The following is a 25,515-nucleotide window of genomic DNA, read 5'->3' as shown; positions in this document are numbered from 1 at the left end:
CAGTGCAGCCAGCGTGGCGTGGTGCTCCTGAGGGGATGATGGACTTTGGCCTGGTATGAAAGCCAGAGCGGCCCACCTCTACCCAGAAAGCCTCTCGGGTGTGCCCACTGCTGCTGCCTCCCGAGCGCCCGTGCAGCGTGGACGGCTTTGCCTGTGCCTCTCATTTCTGGCCCATGGTGCGCTGCTACAGGAGACCCGGCTGTGATTTCTGCTTCGTGATGGCCCAGCTGAGGTCACACGGCCAGCGTGTCCTGGAGCCAAGATTCCACGCTGGTCTGGGAGCCACTGGTCTTCCAGCAGATGCTGAGAACCCATCCCATGTTGGGGTCTACAACTTCCTCAAGTGTCCTTTCAAAAGCTATTTTACTTTATTATAAAAGTGAAACATGGATTCACTTGAGAAAAGTAAGATCGCAGGGATGTGGGGGTACGGACCACAGGCTGAACGCATGGACAGGCACAGAAGTGAAGCAAAGCTTTTGACCTGCCCAAACCATTTGGACACAGAAAAGGTGGTGGAGATCGAAGAGAATACTTTGGAGGCTGGAAGCAGAGTGTGAGTAGGAACTGCCTTCGCAGACCTGAGAAAACTGACTCCTGAGACGCGACCCAGTTCACCAGGAAGCTGCTGGGAGGTTCAGCAGTCTCGGGCACTGGGCGCCTCTGGAGCCAGAGCAGCGGGGGCTTCCTGGCAGGTGTGGCCGCTCAGGGTGAAGCTGCCTCGTGCTGAGAACGCCACACCGGAGGCAAATGCTTAAAGGCCCCAGAGAGCTCCTGAAGCAATGGGGGCCGAGGGTGGCGGATGTGCAGAGAGGGAGCCGCGGAGCTGCTGCTTTTCCTCCGGTGGGGGGGGGCATCTGCTTCATCCGGAGCATGATCTGTGACTGGAAGTCTGGGCTTCGTCTGGATGGGGCCGGGCTGGGGCAGAGAGACCAGACAGCCTCGGCCATCTTATAGGCTAGGGACACAGACGTAAGGTGTTTGAGGAGCCTGAAACACCTGGCAGTTTCTCCTTGTGCCACGTGACACAATGTTGAAGCTGCAGGACACGGAACGGGAGAGACGTTGACACAGAGCAAAGGCTCTGAAAAACCAGCCTGGAACTGGTGGGAATTTGACTGGGCCGGGACGGTCGGTGACGACGAACACGTGTGTGCCAGACTCACGGGTGCAGCCACAGCAGTGCTAACAGGCAAAATGACAGCCTTCCGTGTGTGTGTCGGACAGCAGAGAAAGCTGGGAGTGACAATCATGGAGCGAGAGAGAGAAAGCAAATCGAACCCCAGGCAAGTGGAAAGGATGGGATAGAGGAGAGCCAAAATCAGTGAGACAGCCGACAAGCATGTGGCAGAGAACAGCCAAAGGCTGAGTTGGTTCTCTACCAAGTTATTTGAACCGTTGGATGAATGTTTAATAAAAGCAATAGGGCCAAGAATTGATTGAGAAATTGACTGAAAGCGGGGAAACACAAATTGCCAATATAAAGAATGCAGAAGGGGGAATCTCTCAGACCTCATGTTAAAAATGAATCATAACAGCTCTGTCTCGGTGAGGTGAAACTGAAAACAACAGTAAGAGCACCCCCTTGTCCCCCAGATGAGCTGGGCAGACCTGCGGGCCGCCTTTCCCGCCCTGAGCCCCGCGCAGCTGCACCGGCTCCTGACTCAGCACCAGCTGGCCTCCGCCGTGGGCCCCATGAGCGCCTGGGAGCCGGTGGCCCAGGACCGGCCCGACGCCTTCAAGTCAGGTAGGCCCCTCCTCAGGCAGGACCATGCTGGGGGCAGGGGTAGCCTCCCTGGGGCCTAATCCTTGGGGGAGCCCGCAGAGCTGGGCTGGTACCCCCGCCCTGGGCCCTCTTCCTCCTTGGGTGCCCTGCCCTGCCCCCCACCTGGGGACAGCCACAGGCGAAGGTCAGGGAGCCCACACTTCATGGCTGAGTGCTAAGCTCTGGGCTCGGGTCGGAGGTACTCCCGACCCCTCATGAAGCCTGAGGATGGGGCCTCACCCAGTGCACCGCCCACCAGGAGGAGAGCAGGGCCAGCCTGCAGGGTGCCGCTGTGCCGTCTGTGGGGGACACTCCCAACACCACGCCCATGCATGTTCACACACACACGTGGACGCGGACAGACACATATGTATTTTCACGGGTCAGACCTACACCTCTCTCCATCAGAATTTTGCACAGCATGTCACAGCACACACGCAGTAGGAATGGAAGGGTGGCGGAGGTCAAGGGCGCGGCAGGGCTGCTCACTGAGGGGCTCACGCAGAGACCCCTCCAAGCAGGACCACAGGCTCCGCAGGACAGGGTCTGTCCTCCTCATTTTCCGGCTCACTGTCAAGGCCTGTGCTGGGAGCAGAGCCTTCCTGCCGGCTGGAGGGCACCCACGTTCAAGTTCAAGTACACAGGCCATGATGCACACCCTGGGTGCTGTGGGGGTGTGGTCAGCCTGGGCCGGGGAGGCCAGGTATCAGCTCAGGGCTGCAGACTTGTGGGCTAGCGGCTCAGCTCCCAGGCAGAGTGGCAGGTCCCAGAAGGGACTGGAGTGCAGTTTGGGCTGGTCTCCCTGGTCTGGGTCCCCCTCCACTGTCCTTGGCAGGCCAGCCTGCTTCTTCCCTGGTCCCGCAGTGTTGGGAGAGGTGGGTGGCCTCCTGGCAAGGAGGCCGAGCAGTCCTCATCCCACCCGCAGAGGATGTCCTGGAGTCCTATGAGAACCCCCCACCCATTGTCTTGCCGAGCGAGGGCTTCCAGGTGGACCTGGAGGCCGACTGCCTGGATGACGGCGTCTACCAGCACCTTCTCTACCTGCGCCACTTCCTGTGGGGCCTGCAGAGCAAGCCCAGCCCTGGTGGCGGGACCCCTCAGCCCCAGGGCCCTGAGGTACCACTGAGCCCCGGGCCTGTGGCTCTGGCTTGGATGGTGGGGTGGACCCAGGGTCCCTCTGCTTGCCCTGGGGAAATGGGAGGGACAGCTGGGGGCCCATGCCTCCCCCACTGTGCCAGGAGCTGGAACTTGGGGCCTGAGCTCTTTCTCTCCCGCAGGGCCCGAACCACCCCAGCCCGGAGGCGCACCCTGAGGACCAGAGCTGCCCCATCACTCCCCGGGGTCCCAGCAGGGGAGCTCGGGAAGGCGGCCCGGTGCACCCTCTCCCCTCACCCAGGGCTCCGAGGGCACAGGGCCCCCCAGACAGGCAGCTGGGCCGGGGGAGCCGCGGAGGCCCCCTGCACACAGACTCCTCCTGCCTGCTCACGCCTCCCAGCACCCCACTGGAGCCCATCCTCCCCGACTGGCCCCTCCCCAGTGGCTCCTGCGGGAAAGCGCCCCTGGACAGGAGGAGGGGTGGACCAGGTGGCCTCCCAGGGGCGACTCCGGAAGGTGAGAGCTGTTCCCCGGTTCCCACCGGTGCCAGCCCGGGTCCTGGCGGCATGTGCTCCGCCCTGGGTGCTCTGTTCCTGCCTGTGGACACCTGCAGCCCCAGATGGCTGGAAGGCTCTGGGGGCCGACGGGGCAGCTAGAGCAGCGGGCCTCGCACAGGCTCCCGGGCACTCGGAGCTGTGGCTTCACACAGGGCAGAGGAACGAACTGTGCAGGTGGTGTGGGCTGGGCATCAGAGATGCAGCCCCCCAGGGACCTGGGGCAGGGGGAGGGGGGAGTGTGGGGAGGCGGGGCTTGCACACACAGGCATGTGAACAGTGTGTGAGGCTACAGGCTGTGAGGGCAGCGTGCCCCCCCAAACCCTGTCAGCCAGGCCTGGCCCCAGGCGGGAGCTCAGTGTGCGTCCTGACCCGAGTCCTTGGTGCTCCTGCGGAGCTTGGGGTGTGTTCTGAGAGCAGCCGTCACCTGGGTGGTTGCTGAGGCTGGTCACCTGGGTGTGGGGTGGGGATGGGTGGGTACGACCACTGATCTCGTGGAGAAAGCACAGGGCTCTCAGGGTGGGAAGTGGGGGCTTCAGGGATGAGAAGAACCCGGGTCTGCAGGGGGCAGCCTCCCTGGGGGCCTGTTGCTGGGCCAGGAGCCTGGAGCTTTCCATTAGCAAGTCAGACACTTGGGAGAGGGACAGACGTGGAGTCACCCCCTACAGGTGGGACAGGAGAGGGAAGGGGGGTCAGGGGGGCCCGGTGGATGGAAGAGGGAGGCCGGGGGCCGGGGGAGACTGGGGCATGCCCTCAGCAGAGCCCCCTGACAGCCCCTGAAAACAGCCAGTCTCTGAGAGCGGGTTCCCAGGTACATGGGGGTGTCACCTGCAAATAGGCCCCGATCTCCATCACCCCGTGGAGGTCTGGGAGCTGACCTGCTGTCCCAGGGTCCTGGACTCTGGGGACAGGTGCGGGCTGCCACGGGCCCTCACCTGCCCCTTTCCTCGCCCACCCAGGAGACTGCATGGCTTCCGAGGATGGACCCCCTCCGGCTCCCTCCAGTGCCCGTGACTTTTGCTCCGTCTTCCTGGTGGAGCTGGAGCGAGGCCCCTCCGGGCTGGGGATGGGCCTGATTGACGGGCTGGTGAGTGGCCCCGGGGCTCCGGTCACTGGTGGAGACTGGAACTTGGGACAGGGACCTGGTGGGTGTCTCCCTGGGGTGGATTGTGAACGGAGGGAGAGGGCCGTGCTGGAGCCCCGCCCTGGCCTGCTGTTGTCTCCGTCCCCAGGCCTCTGTGTCCGTCCTGGGCCTGAGGATGGTGTGGTGTCCAGCGCTGTGCTTGCAGACACGCTGGCGCCCTGGCCCAGCTGGCAAGCCTCCCCACTGAGGCCGAGGGTGGGGCTGAGGTGGCCATCGCTGGGCTGCCCTCCTGTTGGGGCCACAGAGCTCTGAGGCCTCTGTGTCCCCGCAGCACACGCCCCTGGGTGCCCCTGGCCTGTATGTCCAGACCCTGCTCCCAGGCAGCCCTGCGGCTGCCGATGGCCACCTGTCACTGGGAGACCGTATCCTGGAGGTGAACGGCAGCAGCCTGACCGGGGTCAGCTACCTGAGGTACCCCCACCACCCCTGACACTCACACTGAGGCCTGGGCGGTGGAGTCACGGGGCAGCCGGGGCTGGGCCGGCCTGCAGGAGTCTGGCTCAGGCTAACCCCGAGAGGTCCCGTTCTCACCCCGCCCGAGAGATGAGGAAGTGGCGGCTGAGCCCCCCACCCAGCTCTCTGTGGCCACCACCCTCCCTTCCCTCCCCTCTCCCCCACCAGAGGCCGAGCCCCTTTGGGTGGGGGCTGGGCCCTCACACAGCCCCGTGCCCTAGGGACCCGTGGGGTGGAGGACTGGGTCCCCTTCTCTGGACACCTCCAGGAGGCTCCCTCCCTGGGAGCTGGCACAGCCTGTGCTTACCCCTCGCTGGTTCCAGAGCTGTGGACCTGATCCGCCATGGGGGGAAGAAGATGCGGTTCCTAGTGGCCAAGTCCGACGAGGAGACAGCCAAGAAGATCCGCTTCCGGTCCCCCCCGCCCTAGGGGCCCGGGAGTTCCTCAGCTGCTCCTGAGCAGGTGCGCCCCCTTCAGGACACTGGCTGCCCCACCCCTGTGGATAATGTACATCTTAGTGTATATTTTATTTATACGATAGATAACACTAAGTTGTGATGTTTGTTACAGAGCTTTTATGTTGGAAAATTTTAATGGAGACAATAGGTTCAATAAACTATCTTTTGTATTCTGGCAGTGCATGGAGCTGGGGTGGGTGCCATGCTGGGCTCCCCCAGGGCCCAGGGACTGCGGAGTGGGGGGTGGGGGCACTGCAGGACTTAACTCCCTACCAGCTAGTGTGGAAGAGACCCTGGGGACATTCGGGGGCATGGTGGGGCAGAGCAGCTTTAACTGTCTGCCATCCCCTCACCTGGAAGCGAGGTGAAGCAGGGACGTGCCAGGCGGCTGGCCTCCGGGGAGGGCAGTGTGCGGGCTGCTCCTGGAACCTGCAGGCTCAGCACAGCACCCCAGCGGTGGCCTTGAGCGAGTCCCCGGAAGGTTACAAAGTGAGGGCAGCGACCCACCGCAGTTCCTGGGCCCCTTCCCTCTCTGACCACGGCAGCCCTGGCATAGCCCTGACACCAGGCCCCTAGTCTGCGGGTGACCAGCCGACCAGCGGACCCAGCAGGGCCAGCAGCAGGGCTGTGTTGCTGCTGCGGGGACAGGGGCCTTGGTCACCTGCCTCCCTGTGGGCTTCATGTCTTCAGCAGGTTCAGCAGCTGGTGGCCCTTGTCCTTCTGGCAGTGCAAGGAGCTCACGGCCGGTCTCTGGGGCCAGGGTCCTCATCTTTGACAGGATCAGACCCTGGGGAGGAGGGGGTCCCGCCAGTCAGCCGCAGAGGCAGCCCTTGGGGGGGACAAGGGTTTTGGTGGAGCCCCGCAGCAGTGTCCTAGTGGGTCCCAAGCCCTGGGCCCATGCCGCCCCCTGGTGGGCACAGAAGAGAAGTGCACGGGCGGCGGCGGGTCAGCGTTTGTCCCCAGTACCCCCTCACAGGGTCGAGGCCTCCCACTGCCTTGTTCCCCGAGGCTGGATCAGCGCGTTTTCAAAGGCGCTGTAAATGTGTGCTTGCTCCCGGGAGACAAGAAATGCTACGACCCCAACTGCGTTCAGAGAGGGCACGAGTTCAGCGTCCCTCACTGCAGCACTCTGTGGTCGGGGACACAGCGCGACCCCACTGAGATGCTGCGACCTGCGGAGCCGAGTGGGGACCCTACGGAACCCCGATAAACACATTCTCTGCCGCAGCCCCTGGATGCTAGTCCCGAGGGCCAAGCAGGGTGAGGGTGAGCTGGGGAGGGCGGCAGGCGAGTTCTAGGTCATCGGCACGCCCATCTGAGGGGTCACACGGGCCAGTTGCGGCCAGGGGCGGAGCCTGTGGGGGGCGGGATGCAGCGAGGGGCGGGCCCGCAGTGACCAGTGGGGGTGCAGCTCGAGGTTCAAGGAGCAGTAGCACCACCTGGTGGCCGAGGAGCTCATCTGCAAGCTGGCTGCAGACTTAAACGGAGGTGGTGGGAAGCGCTGGGGCTGGGGCAGTTTCTCGCCCCACCCACCGAGCAGGCCATGGAACAAGTGTCTCCCCGTTGAAGATAACCCCAGAGTGAACCTGGACTTATCCTGGGTAATGCTCTGGGCTGCAGGTGCTGCGGTCCTGCCTGTGGAGGCCCCTGCCTGGTGGGCCTGCCTCCCTCTTAACTGCGCAGGCAGACCAAGTTGACCACACCCACAGCCCACCCAACTGGACCCCCTCCCCCCCCAGCCCCGGGGCCCCAGGCGGCTCACCTGAGCTGTTCAGGAGCTAGGAAGGTGCACGAAGGAGCGCACTGAGCAGACGCACCTCCCCTGGCCCCCCAGCTGTCCCCTCAGGAGGGTCACACGGAGTCCTCCTGATTGCAGGCATCAGTGATCTGTCACTCCCGTAACACCCACACACGTGGGACTGCGCGGGAAGGAGTGACCCCAAGTGTCCCGCAGGCCAGACAAGCATCCCTTCCATCAGGGGTGCCTCCCAGAGAGAAGCAGCAGGGGGCTGTCTGCTGGCTGCCCCCAGCCCTCCCCGACCCTGGGCCTCTCCCCTGGGGGAGGGGGGCCAAAGGGCAAAAGGGAACAGTCTTGCCTTGTCCATACAGAAACTTCCAGAGCAGATTTATTTTGGTGGAATCTCTCCCTGCAGCTCTCATCCAGCCTCACAGGGCTAGGGCCCCACGTCAGGGCCGCCTCTGCAGGGTTCAGTGTGGATGCCAGGGGAGGGTTCCGAGACAGACACCCACAGGGTGAGAGGAGATGGCCAGAGCAGCGCCCAGCCGCTGACACCCCCGGGACCTCCCGGGCTTGGCCCTTCCTGGTTTCCTCTCTGACCATCGAAGCACTGGCTTGGCCCTGATACCGGGCTTTTAGTCTTGCCCCCTCCGGCATCAGCCTGGCGCCGTCCCTCACCCTGGCAGGAGGCCCGCCTCCCTCTCCACCAGCCGGCTGACCGTGCGCAGGGCCAGTGGCAGGGCTGTGTTAGTGTCACGGTGGTAGCGGGGCTTGGACATCTCCGCACTGGGCGTGAGCACGAACTGGGCCACACTGGGCATCTTCAGCAGGTTCAGCAGCTCGGTGGCCCGCCTGCCTATGGCTCCTGCGTCCTCCCTGCAGCCCAGGGGTCCCATGGCCGGGCCCTGGGCCAGGGTCCTCATCTTTGACAGGAACAGAGAGACCCTGGGGGGAGAGGTCCTCGAAGTCAGCTGCAGACGCAGCCCAGGCAGGGGCTTCAGCCTGGGGAAGCGAGGAGGCAGAGCCCACACAGCCCACGCTGCCCGCGTGTTTCCCGAATCCCCTGTGCGAACGCCGGGCCCTGGCCTCTGGTACTGGGCTGCCTGCAGAGCCCCTCCTTTCCCCATGGGAAGCCAGCAGGCCCTCTCCTCCCACCCCGGCCTGTACCTGGGGATCAGGTCTTGGCTGCGGGAGGCCAGCTTGGTGAGCGTGGTCATCAGTGTGGCGATGAGCTGTGGGGGGCACTTGGGAAGGGTGGCCGAGGGGCGGGACTGGGTGACCTCGAACAGCAGCGCCTCCAGGGCTTCGAAGAACTTGTTGATCTGGTCCACGGTGCAGCGCCGGTCCCAGCTCACTGCCAGGTACTCACCGATGGCCCACACCTGTGGGGACGGTACCTCAGCCCCAACCAGGACTGCCGGGCCCGGCAGGGGACGGGCGGCCCAGGCTTACCACCGATGTGAGCAGGTGCCCGCCACCACGCACGCCGCTGCCGCTGCCCACAAACTCCAGGAGCTCCTTTGCCAGCTCCACCACCAGGGAGGGGTGCCGCTTGCACAGGACCAGAAACTGGGAGCTCAGCACCCTGCCCGGAGAGGACATTGGTGGGCTGTGAACTGGCCCTCGAGACCCCAGCCCTGCACCCGGCCCAGGACAAGGGCCAGGAGGCAGGAGGTGGACGGGAAAGCCTCTGAGCACCAGGTGGATGGAAGGACGACTCTGGCCCCTAAAGGAGCCTCTTGCCCCACCGGGGAGGAGGCAGGGACAGCTCTGTCCTTGCTCCTCATCCTCTGAGTGGGGTGCAAGCGTTAGGCTTTCAGAAAGGGAGACCGATGGTCTGCAAGGCTCTGGGGCAGGGGAGTCTGTAAAGCGCGTGGGCCGGGCCTGGGACGGCGCTGGGGTCGCAGCACTGCAGCAGCCGGAGGGACAGCGGGGGTGTGAAGGGGTTGGTGGGACTGGTGGGGGGTGGGGGTGAGGCCCCCCCGGTGGCCGACAGCAGGCAGGCACCTGTGCACGCAGGCCTCGTAGCCTGGGACTGGGTACAGCGAGTCACTTCTCTCCAGGAGCAGCTGTGCCAGCTGGTTGGTCAGAGCCCCATCTGCGAACTGGGGTCAAGAGCAAGAGACGGACTCGGCGTCCCCCCCTAACCCCCCATGAACACCTCCTGCTGCGCTCTGTCCGGTCCTGGCTGGCAGAGGGCTCTGGCCCTGCCGTGGGGTGTGGCGCCCTGGGGATGGCGCCTGGGCAGTGGGCTCACCTGGCCCGCCACCGAGAAGAACACCTGGAGCAGGGTGGGCACCGCTTCGGCACACTGGAGCACCCGGGCGCAGCCGGCCATGGGCTGCAGCAGCTGGTGAAGCAGCGCCAACCTGGGGACACGGGTGCAGGCCGCTGAGCATGTGCTGGCACACCTGCCTTGCCGGAGGCCGCCCTGCTCCCCGCACAGCCCGTGCTCCAAGGCCTGCTTCTGCGCTCGGCCTCTCGCCCCTCAGGGAGACCCTGCTGCCTGGCACCGGGGGGCCGGCGTGGGGCTGAGGCAGCCATCCGGAGGGAAGAGGCCCTGCTCCAGTCCCGGGTCTCCTTTCCTACTATGGGTGCAGGCCTCAGTTTCTCCATCTATAGGATGGAGTCACCAGGGCACCCACCTCACAGGGTTACGAGGACTGGCCCATGGAACAGAGAGCCAAGTGCCAGGCACCCGTCCAGGTAAGAAGGCACTAGGCCCCAGGGGGGACAGGACACCAGGGCTCTGTCCACACAGCCTGAGGGACCCCCCACCTCTCCACGGTCCCGCTGGCCTTGGCGCGCAGAAGGTGCTGGAAGAGAGCCTGGAACTGCGGGTCCCGGAAGGCCTCCAGGCAGCCGGGGACCCGGACAGAGGCATCCCAGAGCGGCCTCTCCAACACAGCCGGCGACGACCTGCGGGCGGAGTAGCACCAAGGCCGGGCTCAGATGTGGCTCCCGCACCAGCCACCAGGGCTGGACGCAGCCCGGCCCTCACAGGCACCCACTGGTCAAGGAAAGCCAGGAGCAGGTGCCTGTGACGTCACAGCGCCTGGCCCAGCGGGGCGACCAGAAAGGGCCGGGGGCCGGACCCGCAGGCGGGGTGGAGGCCCGCAGCTAACGGAGGACGGCAGTGGGCTGCAGGGGCGCGGGGGCACTCTGGTCAGCTGGTTCTGCGGGGCGCAGAGCGGTAGGGGCAGAGCCAGGAGGGCCCTGTGCTGGGGCGGGGGAGGGACACAGGGCAGGGCCCGGGCAGGGGCCAGTGAATGGACCCACCTGAGCTGCAGGTCCAAGGCCGCGGTCAGACACGGCAGGTCCAGCAGCGCGTGCAGCATCTCTGCGGCCGTGCTGGCGTCGACCAGCGACGGGAGGAGCGCCGCGACCTCGGCGGTCAGGGGCGGGCTGTTCCAGGCCAGGAGCTGTGGGGACAGGCAGGGCGGCTCAGTCGGGCCCCAGGAGTCTGTCTGTGGGTCCTGAGGTTCGGGGGCAGGGCTGTGACTGGCCACATCAGGGGGTCAGCCTGGCCGCCACCTCTCCCTAGTCACTGGGATCCGGGGCCTGAAAGTTGTCCCTCCCACTGCTGCCTTTTACTGGTCTTTGCGCCTGTATCACTTTGGCACTGAGAACATCACTGTTTTCTTCCTGTCACCATGGTCATTTCTCTGGTGAGGGGCCGAGTCTCCTGCGATTCTGAACGGACCACACAGTGACCGCCAGTCACAGAGGACACATCAAACGCCAGTGGCACCAAAGGGCTGAGCACACAGGCTGGGCTGTGGGACGGTGCTCTGGGCAGGTGTGAGGACCGGGCCCGGCGTCAGACCTTCCCAGAAGGGCCAGCACAGGGCTGTGCGGCAGCAAAGGGGGTACCTGTGACGTAAGGACACCCGTGGCCTCGCCCTCCACCCGCGCCCCAGGCCGCCCTCGCCGACCTGGGAGTGACTGGGCCCGAGGCCCCAGGATCAGATGGGGACGCTGTGCTCCCCAACCCAGGCCCCCCGGCCCCCGTTCCGGCCCGGGGATGAGCAAGCGTGCCTTGAAGAGGTTGGGGAAGCTCAATTTGAGAATGCCGAGGTTTCTGCCAAACAGGGGAAGGTTGTCCCTGCAGAACCGGACGAACTCGAAGGCCAGCGTCGGGCTGTGGAAGAACTCGGAGGGGATCCAGGTGAACGCGTGCTGGCAGACAGCCTCCGCGTCCATGGCTGCCGCCTCCCCTGAGAGGCCCAGGCCACCGTGAGGACACCGGGCGCTGGGGAGCGCCACCTGGGGTCTTGGGCCCGTCCCCGAGGCCCGCGTGTCTCCAGGACTCCAGATACTCCCACACACGTCCCCCTTCCCCTGCAGCAGCGGCTGCGACCACCCCTCTAAGGAGCTGGTGGACTCTGATGGCAAGGTGCACTCTGAGAACGACATCGGGACGGTGACATCTTAACTCACGACACAAATCATTTTAGAGCCGCTGCGACCCAGTGCTAACTGCCTGTCAAAGCTATGCCACCCACCAGCAAAGGGAGGGGGCCCCGGGGAGAGGGAAGCCGCCTTGGCCGTGACTGCATGTTTCCCCCTCGGGCCCGGCAGCCCCGCGGCTCACCGTGGTTCAGGAAGAACTGGGCGATGGGCAGCAGCGCCCGCACGCAGGCGGGGTCCGCGCACAGCCGAGCATGCAGGGCCTTCAGGCCGGAGAGGGTGCGATACAGGAAGGAGGGCTCCTGCCTGCAGAGCACGTCCAGCACCAGCACGGCCTCCACCAGGCACTGCGGGGACCCCGAGGCCACGGTCAGCGGAGGGGGCGGGTCCCAGACTGCCCCTCCCGCCCCCGCCATGCCGGGCACTCACGGCTTTCTGCAGGTCTGCATCCCCCTTCCTCAGGGCTCCTGGGGGAAGGAAGAAAGGGAGGAAGGGGACCGGTCTGTGCGCCAGCACTGAGCGGGCCTGGCCGAGGGCGCCCTGTGGTCTGGAAGCTGGAGGAGTGGGCGGTGGGCCACCCACTGGGAGCGGAGGGACAGGGCAGGTGTGGCTGGTGCTGGGGACACTGCCCCAAAGAGCTGCGGTGGGTTCTGTCCAGTGCTGGGCTCCCCCGCCACCCGGGAAAAGAGCTGCTGGCCCGGCCCCCCAGGCACGGCCCCGCAGCAGGGGGCCGGCCGGGCACTCACGCCGTGTGCTCTGCTCGAGGAGCCGCTGGCAGTACTCAAAGGCCTTCTCGCGCAGCTGCTCCTGGGGCGGCAGCGGGTGGCTGGCAGCGGACAGCACGGACAGCGTGGAGCCGTCCGGCTCCGACCGGTTGTCTGCAACAGAGGACAGAACCGCTCGGTGGGATGGGGCCCGAAGGACGTCCCGGGAGCCGCCGTGGTGGTCAACCCAGGCTCCGGGCCCCATGCCCGCGGGGTGACCCACCCGGACACCCACCCCTCGGGGACACCCTCAGCGTGGCTGAGGCTTCTGCCCCATAGGTACGGTGAGAAGGGGCTCAGGGTGGCTGCCTGAAGGAGCTGCCCTGGACGGCCCTCTGACCGGTCTGCGTGTCCAGGGACGGCCTGCTGGTGCCAGCGTGGCACAGCTCAGGTGGCCCACGCCTCCCAGGGGCCGCCGCCAGGTCCCACCTGTGTCCAGGGTGCCCGGGTCTTCAGGGCCGCGGTGCAGCAGCCAGGCCCGCAGCATGGAGAAGGCCTGCACGTTCAGCCACTGGTCCTCCGTGAAGCGCTGGCCCACAGAGAGCACCGTGAAGAAGTCGGTGGCCAGGGCCCCGTCGACCTCCGTGACAGGACCTGGCTGCAGGAGGGAAGGGTGCACGGGTGGCACTGGGCGGGGGCAGGGCTGAGGCTGGGAGGGACGAGGGGCTCACCCACCCTCGCCTTCTGGGACTAGGGGCACCCACCCTTGGCAAAATGCGTAAACGCTGGCATCCGCCAGACAAGTGACCCTCACCAGCCGGTCTGGCCCTCAACTGACTCGCAGAGTGTTGGGGACCAGGGAGCTGTGACCCTCTGTGACCCCAAGCTCGGTGTGCACCCACCCCACACCGGGCGGAGACGGGAAAGAAGGGCCATTCTGGGGCCGGGGCAGGTGGAAAGGCAGGACAGGAAGAGTCTATAGGACCCTGCAGGCCAGGCTGGCTGAGGTGGCCCAGGGACCGCCAGGGACAGGGAGCCCCTCCGCCTCACCTGCCGGGCCCTGGGTGCAGAGAAGAAGCCTCCAGGGGAGGGTGCTGGCCCCTGCTGGAGGCCTGCATACCGCAGCCAGTCCCCCAGCCTCCTGTTGAGCAGGTTGGCCTGGTCTGTAGGGGGCAGGGGATAGTGCCATGGGAAACTGGGCCAGCCCCACGGACTTGAGCTGCCCAGTGCCCAGGTCTTTCTGGAAAACGGCAGCTCCCAACAGAATCCTGCACCTCCCACACCCACTCAGACACAGCTCCTGTCCTACTGTCCCCGCCCCTGCCCCCCTGGTTCGGGCTCATCCTGGTTCTGCAACCCAGGCCTCTCAGGAAGGCGGGTACCTTCGTGGAGGGTGCCTGGGGCGAGGCTGACGACCTTGGACACGACCGGGAGGAGGGGCCGCAGACTGGGCCCCTCAGGCTGCCGGCTCTCGAGGACTTTGAAGACACGCTGGCCCACACTGCTGACCTGCGCTCTGTCCCCCTACAAATTAAACACAGGCGGGGCAGGAGGGAAGGGCCATGCCCAAGTGCCTGGGCGACAGGTCATTTGGTCTGAAAACATCTAGAAAGGGGAACTGTTAACATCATTAATGCTATAATGCCACCTCTTTGAGATGTCTAGGGGTGTCACTCGGGCAGCCCAGGCCCGATGGCCTGGGTTAGCCTTCACGGTGTCCTGACTACTTCCCCAGGGACCAGGGAAAGGACAGACGGGGAGGGCGAGGGGCAGGGTTTCTGCTCGGTCCCGATGCATTAGAGCGTGGGCTCTGCCAAGATGGCCGTGCAGACTGGTGACTGAGCGGAGCCCACCCACAAGGGGACCACACACCAGCAAGCTGCTTCTCCTGGGGCCTCAGGGCAGGCCACCAAGGGCAGGGTGGCCAGCCTGGGCGGTGACAGTCACACTACCTGGGCCAAGAGCACAGAGGCCACCAGGCTCAGCTGCCGCGTGTTCTGGATGCAGTCCCAGGGCAGGTGCAGGCTGATGCAGGGCGCCATCTCTCTCAGGACGGCGGCACAGAGAAGCTGAAGCTGCTCGGGGCTCGCGGGCTGCAGCAGCGTGGTCTGCAGCAGGTCCACGCATGTCTTCTCCAGCCTGAGCGACGGGACCACAGAGGGCATGCGCCATGTCACACCGTGGCAAGAGCACCCGGCCCCCAGCACTGCTTTCTGACCCCAGGGAAGCGGCCTGGTCCCTTGGGCAGGTGGAGAGAACTTTTATATTTGAGGACTGTCTTTAGTAGTTTGAGGGGACACAGACTAAAACGCCACCTGCCGGGCACACCCAAAGACGACATCACTCACTTCCTGTTATATTTGGTGGCCGCGATGATGAGGAAAAGCCTCCGCAGGGCCTGGGTGGCATCAGGCCCTGAGTCTTCCTTCTGCAGCAGGTGGCTGACTCGGGAACAGAACTTCGCCAGCTCCTCAGCTTGGATCTCCCTGAACCAAGAGGACGTTGTCAGCGGCTTGGCATTGAGAGACCATATTGGGGGCCCCCGAGTGCTGCCCTGAGCTACGAGGGTGGCTCTCGGACACAGGGAAAATCCCTCTGAGCAGAGGGAGTCCCGGGTGTCACGGGAAGAAGGCAGTTCCGCCATCCGCACGCCTCTCATGACGAACTAGTTGATGGGTTGTCCGACCCAGTCCCTCTCCCTGGGGTTTTGCTGGACAGGGCTGTTGGGACATCATCACCCCCATATATGATGACAATAAACCTTCTTGACGGATACTCCACACATTCTGGTTTCCTTCCAGGGGCGGAAGAACTAAGACGGGTTGAGTTTAGGAGTCAGAATTTAACCTGCAATAAGTGGCTCTTCGAGATGCATTCAGGGAGCCTTTACCTTCTGGGAACGAGAGGTAAACCTAACAGGTCAAAGGGCAAAGGCTATGACACACTGCAAGGCTAGCCTGTCATAGTGCCTGACTCTAATACTTAATTCACTCACTAACTAAAAATGCCCGCGCTCTGAGCACTGGCAACAGGTAAGCTGCTGAAGGGTCTGGAAACTGCTTGTAGGCTTCTGCTCCAGTGCAAAGGGCAAGAAAAAATGACATGCCAGTGAGCCAGTACACTGGGGGGTTCTTCCAGGGGGCTCTTGGCGGCCGTGCCCTGCCATGTGCCCACCCCGAGCCGTGGCTGGAGTCCACTCAGTCCCTTTTCAACTGATCAGATGTGTGAGCCCAGGACTCTTGAACTGAGGCAGGCAGGGTGTCCCTGGCCTCTGATGCTGACAAGGTGTGACAAACACCCAAAGGTGGGGCCCTAAGGCAGCTTCTTACTTGAAGGCTGGCAGACAAATCCCAATGGATTCGCCTCTGCCCCTCACCTCCCTTCCAGGCCCTTCTTCCAGAGGCCTGGTCCAGGTGTGTTTTTCCAACTGGGGTGATGATACTGAGGGAGAAGCTACTGGGCTGCCTCGTGATTATAATAGAGACTCTTTCCCAAATGGTGCTACGCCTCATTCCCAACCAGCCCCTTCCAGTGCGGTCTCCGAAGCACAGGGTTCTTCCTAAACGGCCGATCTGTGCCACCCCTTCCACTGCTCCTTGCTGCTCTCAAACCCAAACTCCTGCAGCCACCAATGAGGCTTCCTGGACCCTGGCCCTGCCTTACGTCCCTGGGAGCCACCAAGTTTGTCCCTCCTGCTTCTGACCCTCCCCCTGAAATACTCATGCTCAGCTTCAGATGAGCCTTGCCGTCCTCCCGGAAACCTCCCAGACCTTGCCGCACGCCCTTCCCCACGCGCCCCCACATCCGAAACCCACTTCCATCACCTCTTCTCAGCTTACAAGAGATATTTCTGATAACTTTCCATCTTTGAAAGATTTGGATATTAAAATTCACTCCCAATCCTGACTCCCAAAACTTAGCAATATAAAGTGAAGACGGATAGCTAGTAAATTTCCCCCAAATCCTAGGTGATGAAAACTGTATAAATGTTATTCACACCCTCCATCCACCTGTCCACCTAAGACAGAGACAGAGGAGGAAGAGTTCAAACAGTGAGGGCCATTCCTTCCGCCTTTCAGTCCACAAACACACGACCTTAATTAAGTAGGAGGTGACTCGGGAAACTCAACGGAGCCCTGAGTGGTCCTCAGTTCTTATGTGTCTGTTCGTGAGATCTCTGTAGCGAGCATGTCATGTGATGAGTGAGGAGTGAGTGTTTAAAGAGATCTATTGGTATTTTCATTTAGTACAGCCCCCAAAGTCAAGTGGACTTGGATTGAAATGTGGGAACCTGAACTGCCACGTTGGGGCTTGAATTTTGGAGAGCCTGCCCAACACTGAAGGAAAGGCAGGCTCTGCTGGCTTATCGGGAGACGGGGCTGCAGATTCATGGAGCACTCCCCACGGATTTTCAAGGGTTATGTGACCACAACAGATTTCTACCCTCTTCACAGCCTGTAGAACCGAACCTGCATTCAAGATCTCTCCACTAGAATCACAGCAGCCTCAATCGGCATCTTTCCCACCAGCTGGTCCAGCAAAGAACCCCATTTTCTTTTCTTTCTTTGTTTTTTAAAAAAGTTTACCAGGGGCTGGTGGTTTTCGCTGCATTTTCCCCTTATAAACAAGTAGCATCGAGTCTGATGGACGGCGGGGTTTTAGTCCCCCCACTACCGGTTAGTCGGTGAGAAAGGGGCTAGCAGCTGGTTAGTGAGAGTCCAGAGCCAGAGCGGGGCAGAGGGCGGTGGGCAACTTCTCAACCCCCCACCACACCCCGCAGGAGAGCCATGCCCACGGACAGGCCCCAGACAGCACCCAGCTCCCAAGCTGGGCACCCACACCTCGTCACGACTCCATGCCCACCGGCCTCTCCGTGGCTTTGTGCTCCTGATCTTGGTGCAGCTGAGTCGCAGCCGACAGCTTCTGGCTACCCTGCTTCTAACCTAGCAATCGGCGGGAACCCAGCCCCTCTGCATTCCCACTCATCCCCACCTCCTCCGGGACCGGCTCCACCCTCCCCGGAGCTCGCCTCTCCAAACCCGGCCGGCGAGGCCTCCCGACCAGATGGGCTCCCTGGCTCGCTGGGCCCCGGCCCCCTTTGAGACCCCCACCAGGCTCCCCGAAGAAATACGCGGGCACCTGGCCTGGCGGAGCAAACTCTCCACTGCTGCCGAGAACATCACGCCTCCGCCGCCGCCTGGAGACGCGGCCCCAGCGATCCAGCTTCTGGCAACTCCGCAAGCCCCGCAGGTAGCGCGCCGGCTTCCGGGCGTAGTCACGTGCCACGCCTTTGGGCAGAACAGACAGGCCGCAGACCAATGGGATTTGGCAGAGCTTCGCGGGGCGGGGCCTCTGCACTCGGGACGGAGGCCATGGTTGGCTTCTTGGCACCTTTGGTAGCGAGACTCCGGGAACATCTGCCCCCGGCACGCGAGACTCGGGACAGCTTCCGATGGGCGCGCGGGGCTCCGTTCCAGGTTGTTTTGGGAACACAGCGCCGGGGGGTGCGGGTCGTACGTTCAGGACAACCTGAAAAAGTTTCAGGAGCCCAGCGGCTGTGGGCTGGAGCCCCGCCCAGCAAGGGGCGGTGACAGCTGCGGCAGGCGGGGGTGGGAGCGGGCGGAGGGCGCGGGCTACAGGGCGTTTGTAGGGAAAGCCTGCTGCGTGCTGAGCGCGGTGCATTCGAGAGCCCTTATAACCCGGGGGACAGCTCTGAGGAGCGTCATTGAGTACCAGTTGAAGGCTGAACTGTCTGAAGCCGAAAAAATGGTGAAGGGGGCCAAGTCACACCCTGTACGTGGAGGAAGGACCTGACCCAGCAACTGTATTCCAGGTCATCGCAGCCACTTCACCCACTGCCAGCCAAGGAGCAAGCAATCTGAGAGAATTGGTGCCTCAGAGGCCAAGAGACACAGAGGTCAAGTTTCAAGTGCTGTCGAGAGGCTTGATGACATATATTTGTGATAAACACTTTTATTACCCCCCCCCCCCAAGTCAGAAGCAGTGTGCAGGAGAAAGAAATACCCAAGCGTCATCTTGCGATAATTTAATTGTGAAAATGGCAGGCACTGTGAAGAGGCTGATTTCACCGCAGCTGATGTCACTGAATCCGCAGAACATGCTGTGGAGGTTGGGGTGCCCGCTCCGCATGTTAAGAAATGAGGCTTCTTGCAGGTTCAAGTCCCCCAGCTGCACCCGCGCCCCAGGCTGTCTGACTGCAGCGTCCTTGCCTGGCCACCTCAGTACCGGAACAACACGCAGGCAAGGACAGGGAGGCCCACATCTGCGCAGGTCTGCTTCTGGTGGGTGCCAGGGCCCACTGAAGCAGCTGTGCGGGCCTGGGAGCAGGGGGGCTCCCCTGGTTCGTCAGTGTCCCTGGAGCTGCAGGCCGATCTTCAGGGACCTCCTGCGAGTCCCGGACCTTGCGGTACCTCCGCAGATCACGTCCTTTGTCAGTTTGCCTCTTTCCTGGAGTGAGCCACTGGTCAGGCAGCTGAGGGGGACCGTCTGCCCATCCGGGTCTTTCTCCCAGCGGCCACTCACCCACAAAGACCGTGCTGAGCCTGGCTGTCATTGCTTTAATATATAATTTTATTTCCGGTTATAGAAACAAATGCTAAGAGGAGAAACAAAACTTCCCCATCCACATACAACAATTTAATAGATAAAAGAACAGTTAAAATAAGTGAAAAACAAAAAGTAGAAATTTTAAACTTTGTTATAGCTTTAAAACATTAATGTCTGATATAATTAGAAATCACATTCATATCTCAAACTTTTAAAAAAAAGTATGGCTCCTTATTAAAAAAATACTGTATCCCATTAGAAATGGAAACGCAGGCTGGCCCAGCCACTGTGGGTCTGTCTGTCTTCGAGATGGTAGCGCTGGCTTCCTGCCACCGAAGGGGGTGGGTCTGCCCGCCTTCCCGGGTTTCCCAGCCCAGACTTTGCTCACAGGTGGTGAAACGTCACGACGTGACCTCGTCTCCACACCCAAGGCTCTAGAACCTAAATTTCCACTTTATAGGATACCACGGATACTCTTAAAGCATTGATTATTAAACGTATTGTAAAAAACACTTTAGACAGCCACTGTAAAAAAAAAAAATACACACGCTCGCACACACTGCCCTAACAGCACCCACCCCCCCCACATTACCTTTACAGGAGAATTAGCAGTGTGGTAAGAAAAAAAAAATCAGTATTGGGTTCAGTTCTCCCTCACGTGCGCCCAGCCGTGGGGTCTGCCCTCGGCTACTCTGAGACAGTCTGGGGTCCACTGTCTCCCCGCTGCCCCCCACCCGCCCTGACAGAATTTGAACTGAGTAAATTAAGATGCACCGGGAAGGAGGGAAGGGCCAAGCTTAAAATGTTTGAGTTCAAATCCCATTTTTACTGATGAAAAGAAAAAAAAAAACCTGGACCAGTGAACACAAAATGTGCAGGCTGAGAGCCTGAGGCCACAGGCTCAGTGTATTACCCATCAGGCCTTGCAGGGGGGAAACGTCCACTGCAGTCAGACTCCTTCCAGCTCGGCCCTGCGCAGGGGCCGGGCACGGTACGCCTCGGGCCCAGGAAACAGCCCAGCAGAGCAGGGCCTGTCTGCTGCAGGTGAACCTCCCCAGGAAAAGCGCATCTCGGGCCTGGCCTGCCCTCCACTGCTTATGATCTCAGACACGGAGTCGACCATCAATAAATGTGTGGATGAATCAAATTAGCAAACTATTCCCAAAAAGGTTCCTGAGTCAGGAATGAAGGACCAGAATTCTTCCACTTCTGTGTTGACTCAGAATAACTGGGTTGGGGCAGAAAGGCGAGAGTAACTCTCTGGTCACCCTCAGAGGTGATGTGGTGACTGAAACCTGGGGAAGGTGACCTGAAGCCACCTGCTCGTGGGTCCCATGCAGCCAGCAGCACCCGGTCAACCACAACAAGGATGCTCGCTTGCTGCCTCCCGCTGGCCCCAGAGTTTTTTTTCCCATTTTCCCAGTGGCTGCCAGAATGACAAGCAGGTGGGTCTCCCCCTGGCGAGAGAGGTGCCTCGAGGTAAAGTGACTGCTCCCTTAACTCTCCACTGAAAGAGCGGGCAGCAACATCAGCATTAGGATGAGCCCCAAGGCGCATGAATTCAAAGAAGAGATTTTCATTTCGGCCCTGTGGAAAAAGGCAGACACGCTCGTCCCTGGTGGCAGCAGAGCCTCAGCGAGCCCCTAGTGCTCCCCCTGACGAAGGTCACCTGCAGGAGGGCCTCCTGTCACTGACCAGCTGGAGCCCAACGCCCCCAAACAGGCCTGTGAAGCCTGCAGGGTAAGGAGATGGCTCAGCAAGTGACCCTCCTTCCCTTTTATGACTAAAACCATTTTCTCTGAACAGTGAAATGGGCCTATTTCTTATTTCAGTTCTGAAGAAGTGCTTGGGGTTGTACCCCCGAATCCCAGCCCTGAAGCAGCTGTCACCCTGGGTCAGGTGGCCGCGAGGACAGGGGGAGCAGCAGCAGTTCTGGAGAGGACAGCAGCGCTCCTGGGCCCCTCGTGGCCCGGGCGGACTCGGCCACCAGTCCGGGGGCAGGGATGGTGCTGCCCGCCACCCCACAGGGGCCGCGGTGCCGCCGAGGCACCCACCAGCACCAATCCAGCCCCTCCCTCGACACCAAAGACAGAAGCTTTGGCGTGAAACGGAAAGGCAGGCGGCGGGGTTGTGCGCCAAACCTCTGAGCTGCGAGCATGGGGCCAGAGCCGCATCCTGAGTGCTTTCAAAACCCTAATGTGGAAAACAAGGCCTCGGGAAAGGAGCTCTGAGAATGAAAGGGATTGGTAAAACACAGGAGAACGATCTGGAAAGATGGACAGAAACCGGCCGAGTCCTGGCCTCGCCCGAGCCGCCGTCCCCACCGGCCGCCTTGCAGGTCAATCCCGTCCTCATAGCAGCACGTCTGAACGACTTAGGTTATTCTGAGTACAGAGTGTCCCTTCCAGGCAGAGGTATCGTGGAGGGGCTGCAGGGAACACTTCATCAGAAGGCCGGCGGGAGCCCCTGCGGCGGCCCAGACGCGCGTCCGGGGTGTCAGCCAGCCGCTCTGGCTCTTCTCCCTGGCGGAGCCTCACACTCATTTTTGGTAACTTACTCTAGAACAAGTAGTGCACTGTGTACCCAGCATCGGGACAGAGGCAGTTTACGTGCACAGCGCCCTGAAGTGCGTCCGGGGGAGCTGTTCTCAGGGGGTCGGGGGTGCAGAGGCCGGCTGTGGGTGTGAACCCCAAGATGGTGACAGTCCTTCTCCCCCAGCATCACTCAAGGGCAAAGCAGAATGAGAAGCTTTTGGAGAAAGACAGGCCATTCGCCTGCACCAACTGTGCCGGCTGACGTCTGGCACTGAAGCTCAAGGACACGCCCTTCTCCGGCCTGTTTACTTTCAGCGAGGCTTCGATTTTCCAGGGAGGTCTGCTCTCTGCCTCCATAAGGTGAGAAACCCAGCCCTGAGCCAAGGAAACCCCTCCTCCTCCTTTGGGACTCTGAACTACGAGGGGCTCCGCCCACAGAGAGGGGGTCCCCGCAGAGCCCCCTGCAGACGGAGGGCCTTCCTAGAAATGACAGCGGTAGTGGAATGACCCTGTGACCTCTGCCCGTTCTTTCACCAGGACCAGGGAGGCACAGACAGGGACCCGCAAACCCGGTCCCTCCTGGCCGACAAGCACCGAGTCCTCACTGGAGTGACTCGGAAACCCTCTCACCTTCTCCCGCGTGGCTTGGTTCTGAAACAGAGACAGAAAATACAAACAGCAAGCCCCACACCGGAGCCAAGTGGACCTGGGGAGCTTCCGTGTGGACAGATGCAGAGGTGTGCTCTCGGGGACAACCCTGTCACTCTCAACGTCACCCTACATTGTCTTGGTGGGAAACGCTCACCTACTTAAATGCCTTATTCTGTGACTTCTTCCCCGAGCAGAGTGTTTTTCTGCACTTGGTGCCAGGCGACGAGCCTGCGGGTCAGCAGGCCCCAGGCAGCGCGCGTGTGTGTGTGATTTTGGGGGGAGCTGCAGCAGCAGAGGCCCCATGGCCGTGCCAGCCCCTCCGACTGGCCCATCCCTTCTCCCAGACTCAGCCCCCGGGGCGACCAAAGAGAAGGTTCTCGGACCCTCATGCTGCACTGACTCAGGATTGTGCCAGAACTGACCGTTCGCTGCCCCAACTTTGGCTGGGGTCGCCTGCCCTCCACAGCCCATGCTCGGGGCAGGTCACAGGTCGCTGGACCCTGAGGGCCCTGGGCAACCTCTCCGGCCATGCCATGCAGCACCTCCTTGGGCGCTGGCCATCCCGGAGCCCCTGCTGACCAGTCCCAGGACACGTGCCGGCACCAGCCAGGCATGCTGTGCAGTCGGGGAACCCAGCTGTCCAGGGCTGTCTGCTGCGGACCAGAGCAGCAGCTTCCCCAGGGCCTCGGCCTCCCAGCCCCGCCCTGCCTGGCGTTGGAGCCGACCCCTCGGGGTCCCGTCTTGGTCCCCACAGGAACGGAGCTGTCTGCGTGGCAGAACGGCACCTAGCGGACTCCTGTGCTCCCCCCAGTCCCACACACCCACCTCTCCTCCCTCATCCCTGCACCTCTGGCTGCAGACTGGGGTCATCAGTGAGAACGGACAGAAAGACCACCTTGACAGTCAGGAAAGCAAGGGGCTGGGGCCAGACTGGGCAATGAGCCCAATGGCCGGCGGCCCCATCTGTGGACAGTGCAGCATCCTGAGGAGGCAAACCTGTGGTGGCGGCCGCCTGCGAGCAAACGCGTCCCCTGATTAAATGATAACGGAGCGACGGGCCCCTCGTTGCGGACCCTCACAGTGAGGCCTGTGGCTGGGAGGCAGGTCTGCCTGGGCCTGGCCCGTGCTCACCCGTCCCCACGCACACACACACCAGACTCGTGGTGAAGAGTTTGTAGTCACCATGGAATGGAGTGCGACTCGAGTCACCTGCAGCGGTGGCTGCACCTGAGGCCGCACGCCGGCTGTCTGCATCCCGTCTGTCCACCCGTCTGCCTGGACTTCGCAGAAGAGCTTGTTTCCCACGAAAGGGTTAGTGCCACAGAAACGCCTGGTCAGTCCGGGCGGAGGGTGCTCTGCAGCGTCCACAGCGAGCGGTGGTGGGGGGTGTGGGGGTCCTGGGGCCGGAGAGGGCGCTGGCCATGCCCACGCTGCCATCCGCCACCTCCATGGGAGCAGGGCACACTCGGTGTGCACGCTGGTCTTGCCCGCGCTGCCTTGAGATCACGCCCCGTGGCTCCCCTCCTCCTGAGCCAATGCCTGCCCACTGGGTCCCAGCTGGGAGACCGCCGGCTCGTCCTCTGGGGTGACCGGAGAGGCCGAGCTGCCCTCGGGGCTTAGTGCTAAGGGCAGGCAGCCTGCTGGTGAAGACGGAGGCTGAGGACAGGGAGGCTTTTCGGGCAGGAGGCCGGCCTGCCGGGACTGCCAAAGCTCCGCATTTGCTGTTTCTACATGTCCACTGCGGCAGGACCAGCACCTTCCCCAGAGGCCCCCTTGTCTTTCTTCCTGAGAATGTTCCCCACGAGCAGCCGAGAGGCTGGGCTGACCGCACACTGTGCAGGGGCCCGGACAGCTCGGGCTCACCCCCTGCCCCCTCATTCTCCCCAGATGCACACAGGCCCTGCCACGCCAGGGAGAGCCGGGCGCAGGAGGCGCGGCCCGCCCCACGCTGACTGACCCCAAGTCCCCGGTGCTCGCGGGTGGTAGAGACCACTTGGTGAAGCGGCAGAGAGCGGCTCTACTCCGTGCTGGGTGTGCCACGGTGGCCACTGGCACTGGGGCGTCGAGACCACAGAGAGCGGGGCTGGCTTCTCGTGACGCGGGCGCGGGAGCACAAATGGCGGGAGGCCCAGGGCGGGAGCTGAAGACCGGACGTGCCCTCCACACAGCTCTCTGCCTCCAGTGCTGCCCGGGAAGCCGGTGAGCTCCCCTGAAGGGAGCAGAGAGGGCGGCGGATTCACCTTGCCAGGCCCACAGGCCCACAGCGGTCGCCCGCCTCCAGGTGGGAGCCCCCAAGACAGGTGGTTCCTCTGTGCGTCTCGGATGTCGGTGAAGCTGATTCCACGTTGCAAACAAACAAGAATTACTAGGGGTCCAAAGCCAAAAAGACCCCTCCCCGTCCCCATTAATGCCAATCCGATACTTCCCGGGTCCCTACGTCAGGGAGCGGACGCCATGAACCGTCAGAAGTCCGACTGCGCTTGCCTTTCCCGAGCCAGTTCTGGGCCACAGCAGACAGTGGTGGGCGTGGCCGCCCTGCCCTCCCCTTGGGGGGCCTCTGTCTGGGGGGTTGCCAGGGCGCAGGCTGCTGCTCATGGCTGGGGACCTGGGGGGCGAACAGTGCTCAGGGAGGGAAACAAAGAGCCCCAGAGTCATGCCATCGGCTGTCTGAACACGTGTTTATGTGTTTCTGTGCCGACTGCAACAGGGACAGGGGGACAGACGGCAGGGCGGGCGAGTGCGGGAGCAGGCGGACGGACGGCCGTCCTGTCCGAGTGGCACCGTGCTTCGGCAGCCTGGGGCTTTCTCTCCACGGTCCCAGGCGGTGGCGATGTCGGCCGTCGCGGTCCAGCCGCACAACCCCTTTCGGCATGCGTCCCACTCCACCTCCGCGGGTGCCGTCACTCCCCGGTCCCGGACCCCTGCGGGCCGGCAGCCGTGATCACCCCGGCCTGCGTGGTCCCAGTCCCACTGGGCTCCTCCAGCCGCGGCCTTTTGACTTCGGGCTCCCCGGTGGAGGAGGCAGAGGTGGCGGTGGTGGCTGGGGTGGCGGTGGTGGTGGCAGCAGCGGTGGCAGCAGTGGTGGTGGCGGCTGCTGCTGAGGCTGCCGCTGGTTCCTCGGGCCCCACCTCGCACACCCGGGTGACCACCACTGGCGTCGATGAGCTGGCCTGGGCCGCGAGGAGCTGCAGGGGGCTCGTGAGGGCTGGCAGAGGAGGAGAGACTGGTGTCGGGAGCTGGTCAGGACCCGCAGCCACGGCCCGCACGCCGGAGCCCACTCCCCAGGAGCCCTGGCGCCTCGGGCCGGAGCTACCGGCAGCCCCGGAGGTGCCAGTCCCCACCAGTTCCCACTGCAGCCGGCCTTCCTTTCTGGGGCTGGGCTACCGTCAGACCCCCCCGACCCTGTCCTCCCTCCCCTGCAGGGCACGCTGTCCCTGGTCCC

At 62.9% G+C, this 25,515-nt stretch overlaps 3 protein-coding genes and 1 long non-coding RNA gene across 8 annotated transcripts in view; 1 reads left to right on the top strand and 3 right to left on the bottom strand.

Annotated features, from left to right (window-relative positions):
* Positions 1-5,469, top strand: part of RADIL (Rap associating with DIL domain) — a 41,719-nt gene extending 36,250 nt beyond the window's left edge. For 3 of the 5 annotated variants that reach the window (XM_053656997.1, XM_053656996.1, XM_037137930.2), the window contains exons 10-15: positions 1,597-1,747; positions 2,691-2,881; positions 3,043-3,376; positions 4,374-4,501; positions 4,830-4,955; positions 5,335-5,469. In XM_053656997.1, coding sequence (XP_053512972.1) covers positions 1,597-1,747; positions 2,691-2,881; positions 3,043-3,376; positions 4,374-4,501; positions 4,830-4,955; positions 5,335-5,469 — 1,065 coding nt within the window. Of the gene's footprint in view, positions 1-1,596; positions 1,748-2,690; positions 2,882-3,042; positions 3,377-4,373; positions 4,502-4,829; positions 4,970-5,334 lie in introns of all 5 variants that reach the window. The other 2 variants (XM_037137929.2, XM_037137928.2) reach the window with 1 other exon arrangement.
* LOC119043806 (uncharacterized) lies at positions 4,495-6,761 on the bottom strand. The gene is made up of 4 exons (XR_008390039.1): positions 6,131-6,761; positions 5,823-5,930; positions 5,319-5,507; positions 4,495-4,787 (listed from the first exon to the last, which is right to left on the bottom strand). It is a non-coding gene; the product is annotated as an uncharacterized LOC119043806 (long non-coding RNA).
* Positions 6,762-7,566: 805 nt separating this feature from the next.
* Positions 7,567-17,602, bottom strand: AP5Z1 (adaptor related protein complex 5 subunit zeta 1). Its single transcript, XM_037137932.2, has 17 exons — positions 17,461-17,602; positions 14,670-14,807; positions 14,274-14,460; positions 13,704-13,845; positions 13,372-13,484; positions 12,811-12,979; positions 12,364-12,495; positions 12,047-12,084; positions 11,802-11,964; positions 11,246-11,424; positions 10,487-10,629; positions 9,986-10,126; positions 9,465-9,576; positions 9,215-9,312; positions 8,660-8,792; positions 8,375-8,589; positions 7,567-8,152 (listed from the first exon to the last, which is right to left on the bottom strand). The coding sequence occupies exons 1-17, from the start codon at positions 17,499-17,501 to the stop codon at positions 7,882-7,884; spliced, it is 2,415 nt and encodes an 804-aa protein (XP_036993827.2). The 5' UTR covers positions 17,502-17,602; the 3' UTR covers positions 7,567-7,881.
* An 805-nt stretch (positions 17,603-18,407) lies between these two features.
* Positions 18,408-25,515, bottom strand: part of FOXK1 (forkhead box K1) — a 47,518-nt gene continuing 40,410 nt past the window's right edge. The window contains exon 9 of the mRNA XM_037137927.2: positions 18,408-25,278. Within this exon, the coding sequence (XP_036993822.2) occupies positions 24,974-25,278 (305 nt within the window). The 3' untranslated portion in view covers positions 18,408-24,973. The remainder of the gene's footprint in view (positions 25,279-25,515) is intronic.

Source organism: Artibeus jamaicensis, unplaced genomic scaffold (genome assembly GCF_021234435.1).
Source record: "Artibeus jamaicensis isolate MK-2021 breed Jamaican fruit bat unplaced genomic scaffold, CSHL_Jam_final scaffold_3151, whole genome shotgun sequence".
NCBI lineage: Eukaryota > Metazoa > Chordata > Mammalia > Chiroptera > Phyllostomidae > Artibeus > Artibeus jamaicensis.
The sequence above is the reverse complement of the archived record's forward strand: the minus strand, read 5'-3'. Positions and strand labels throughout refer to the sequence as shown.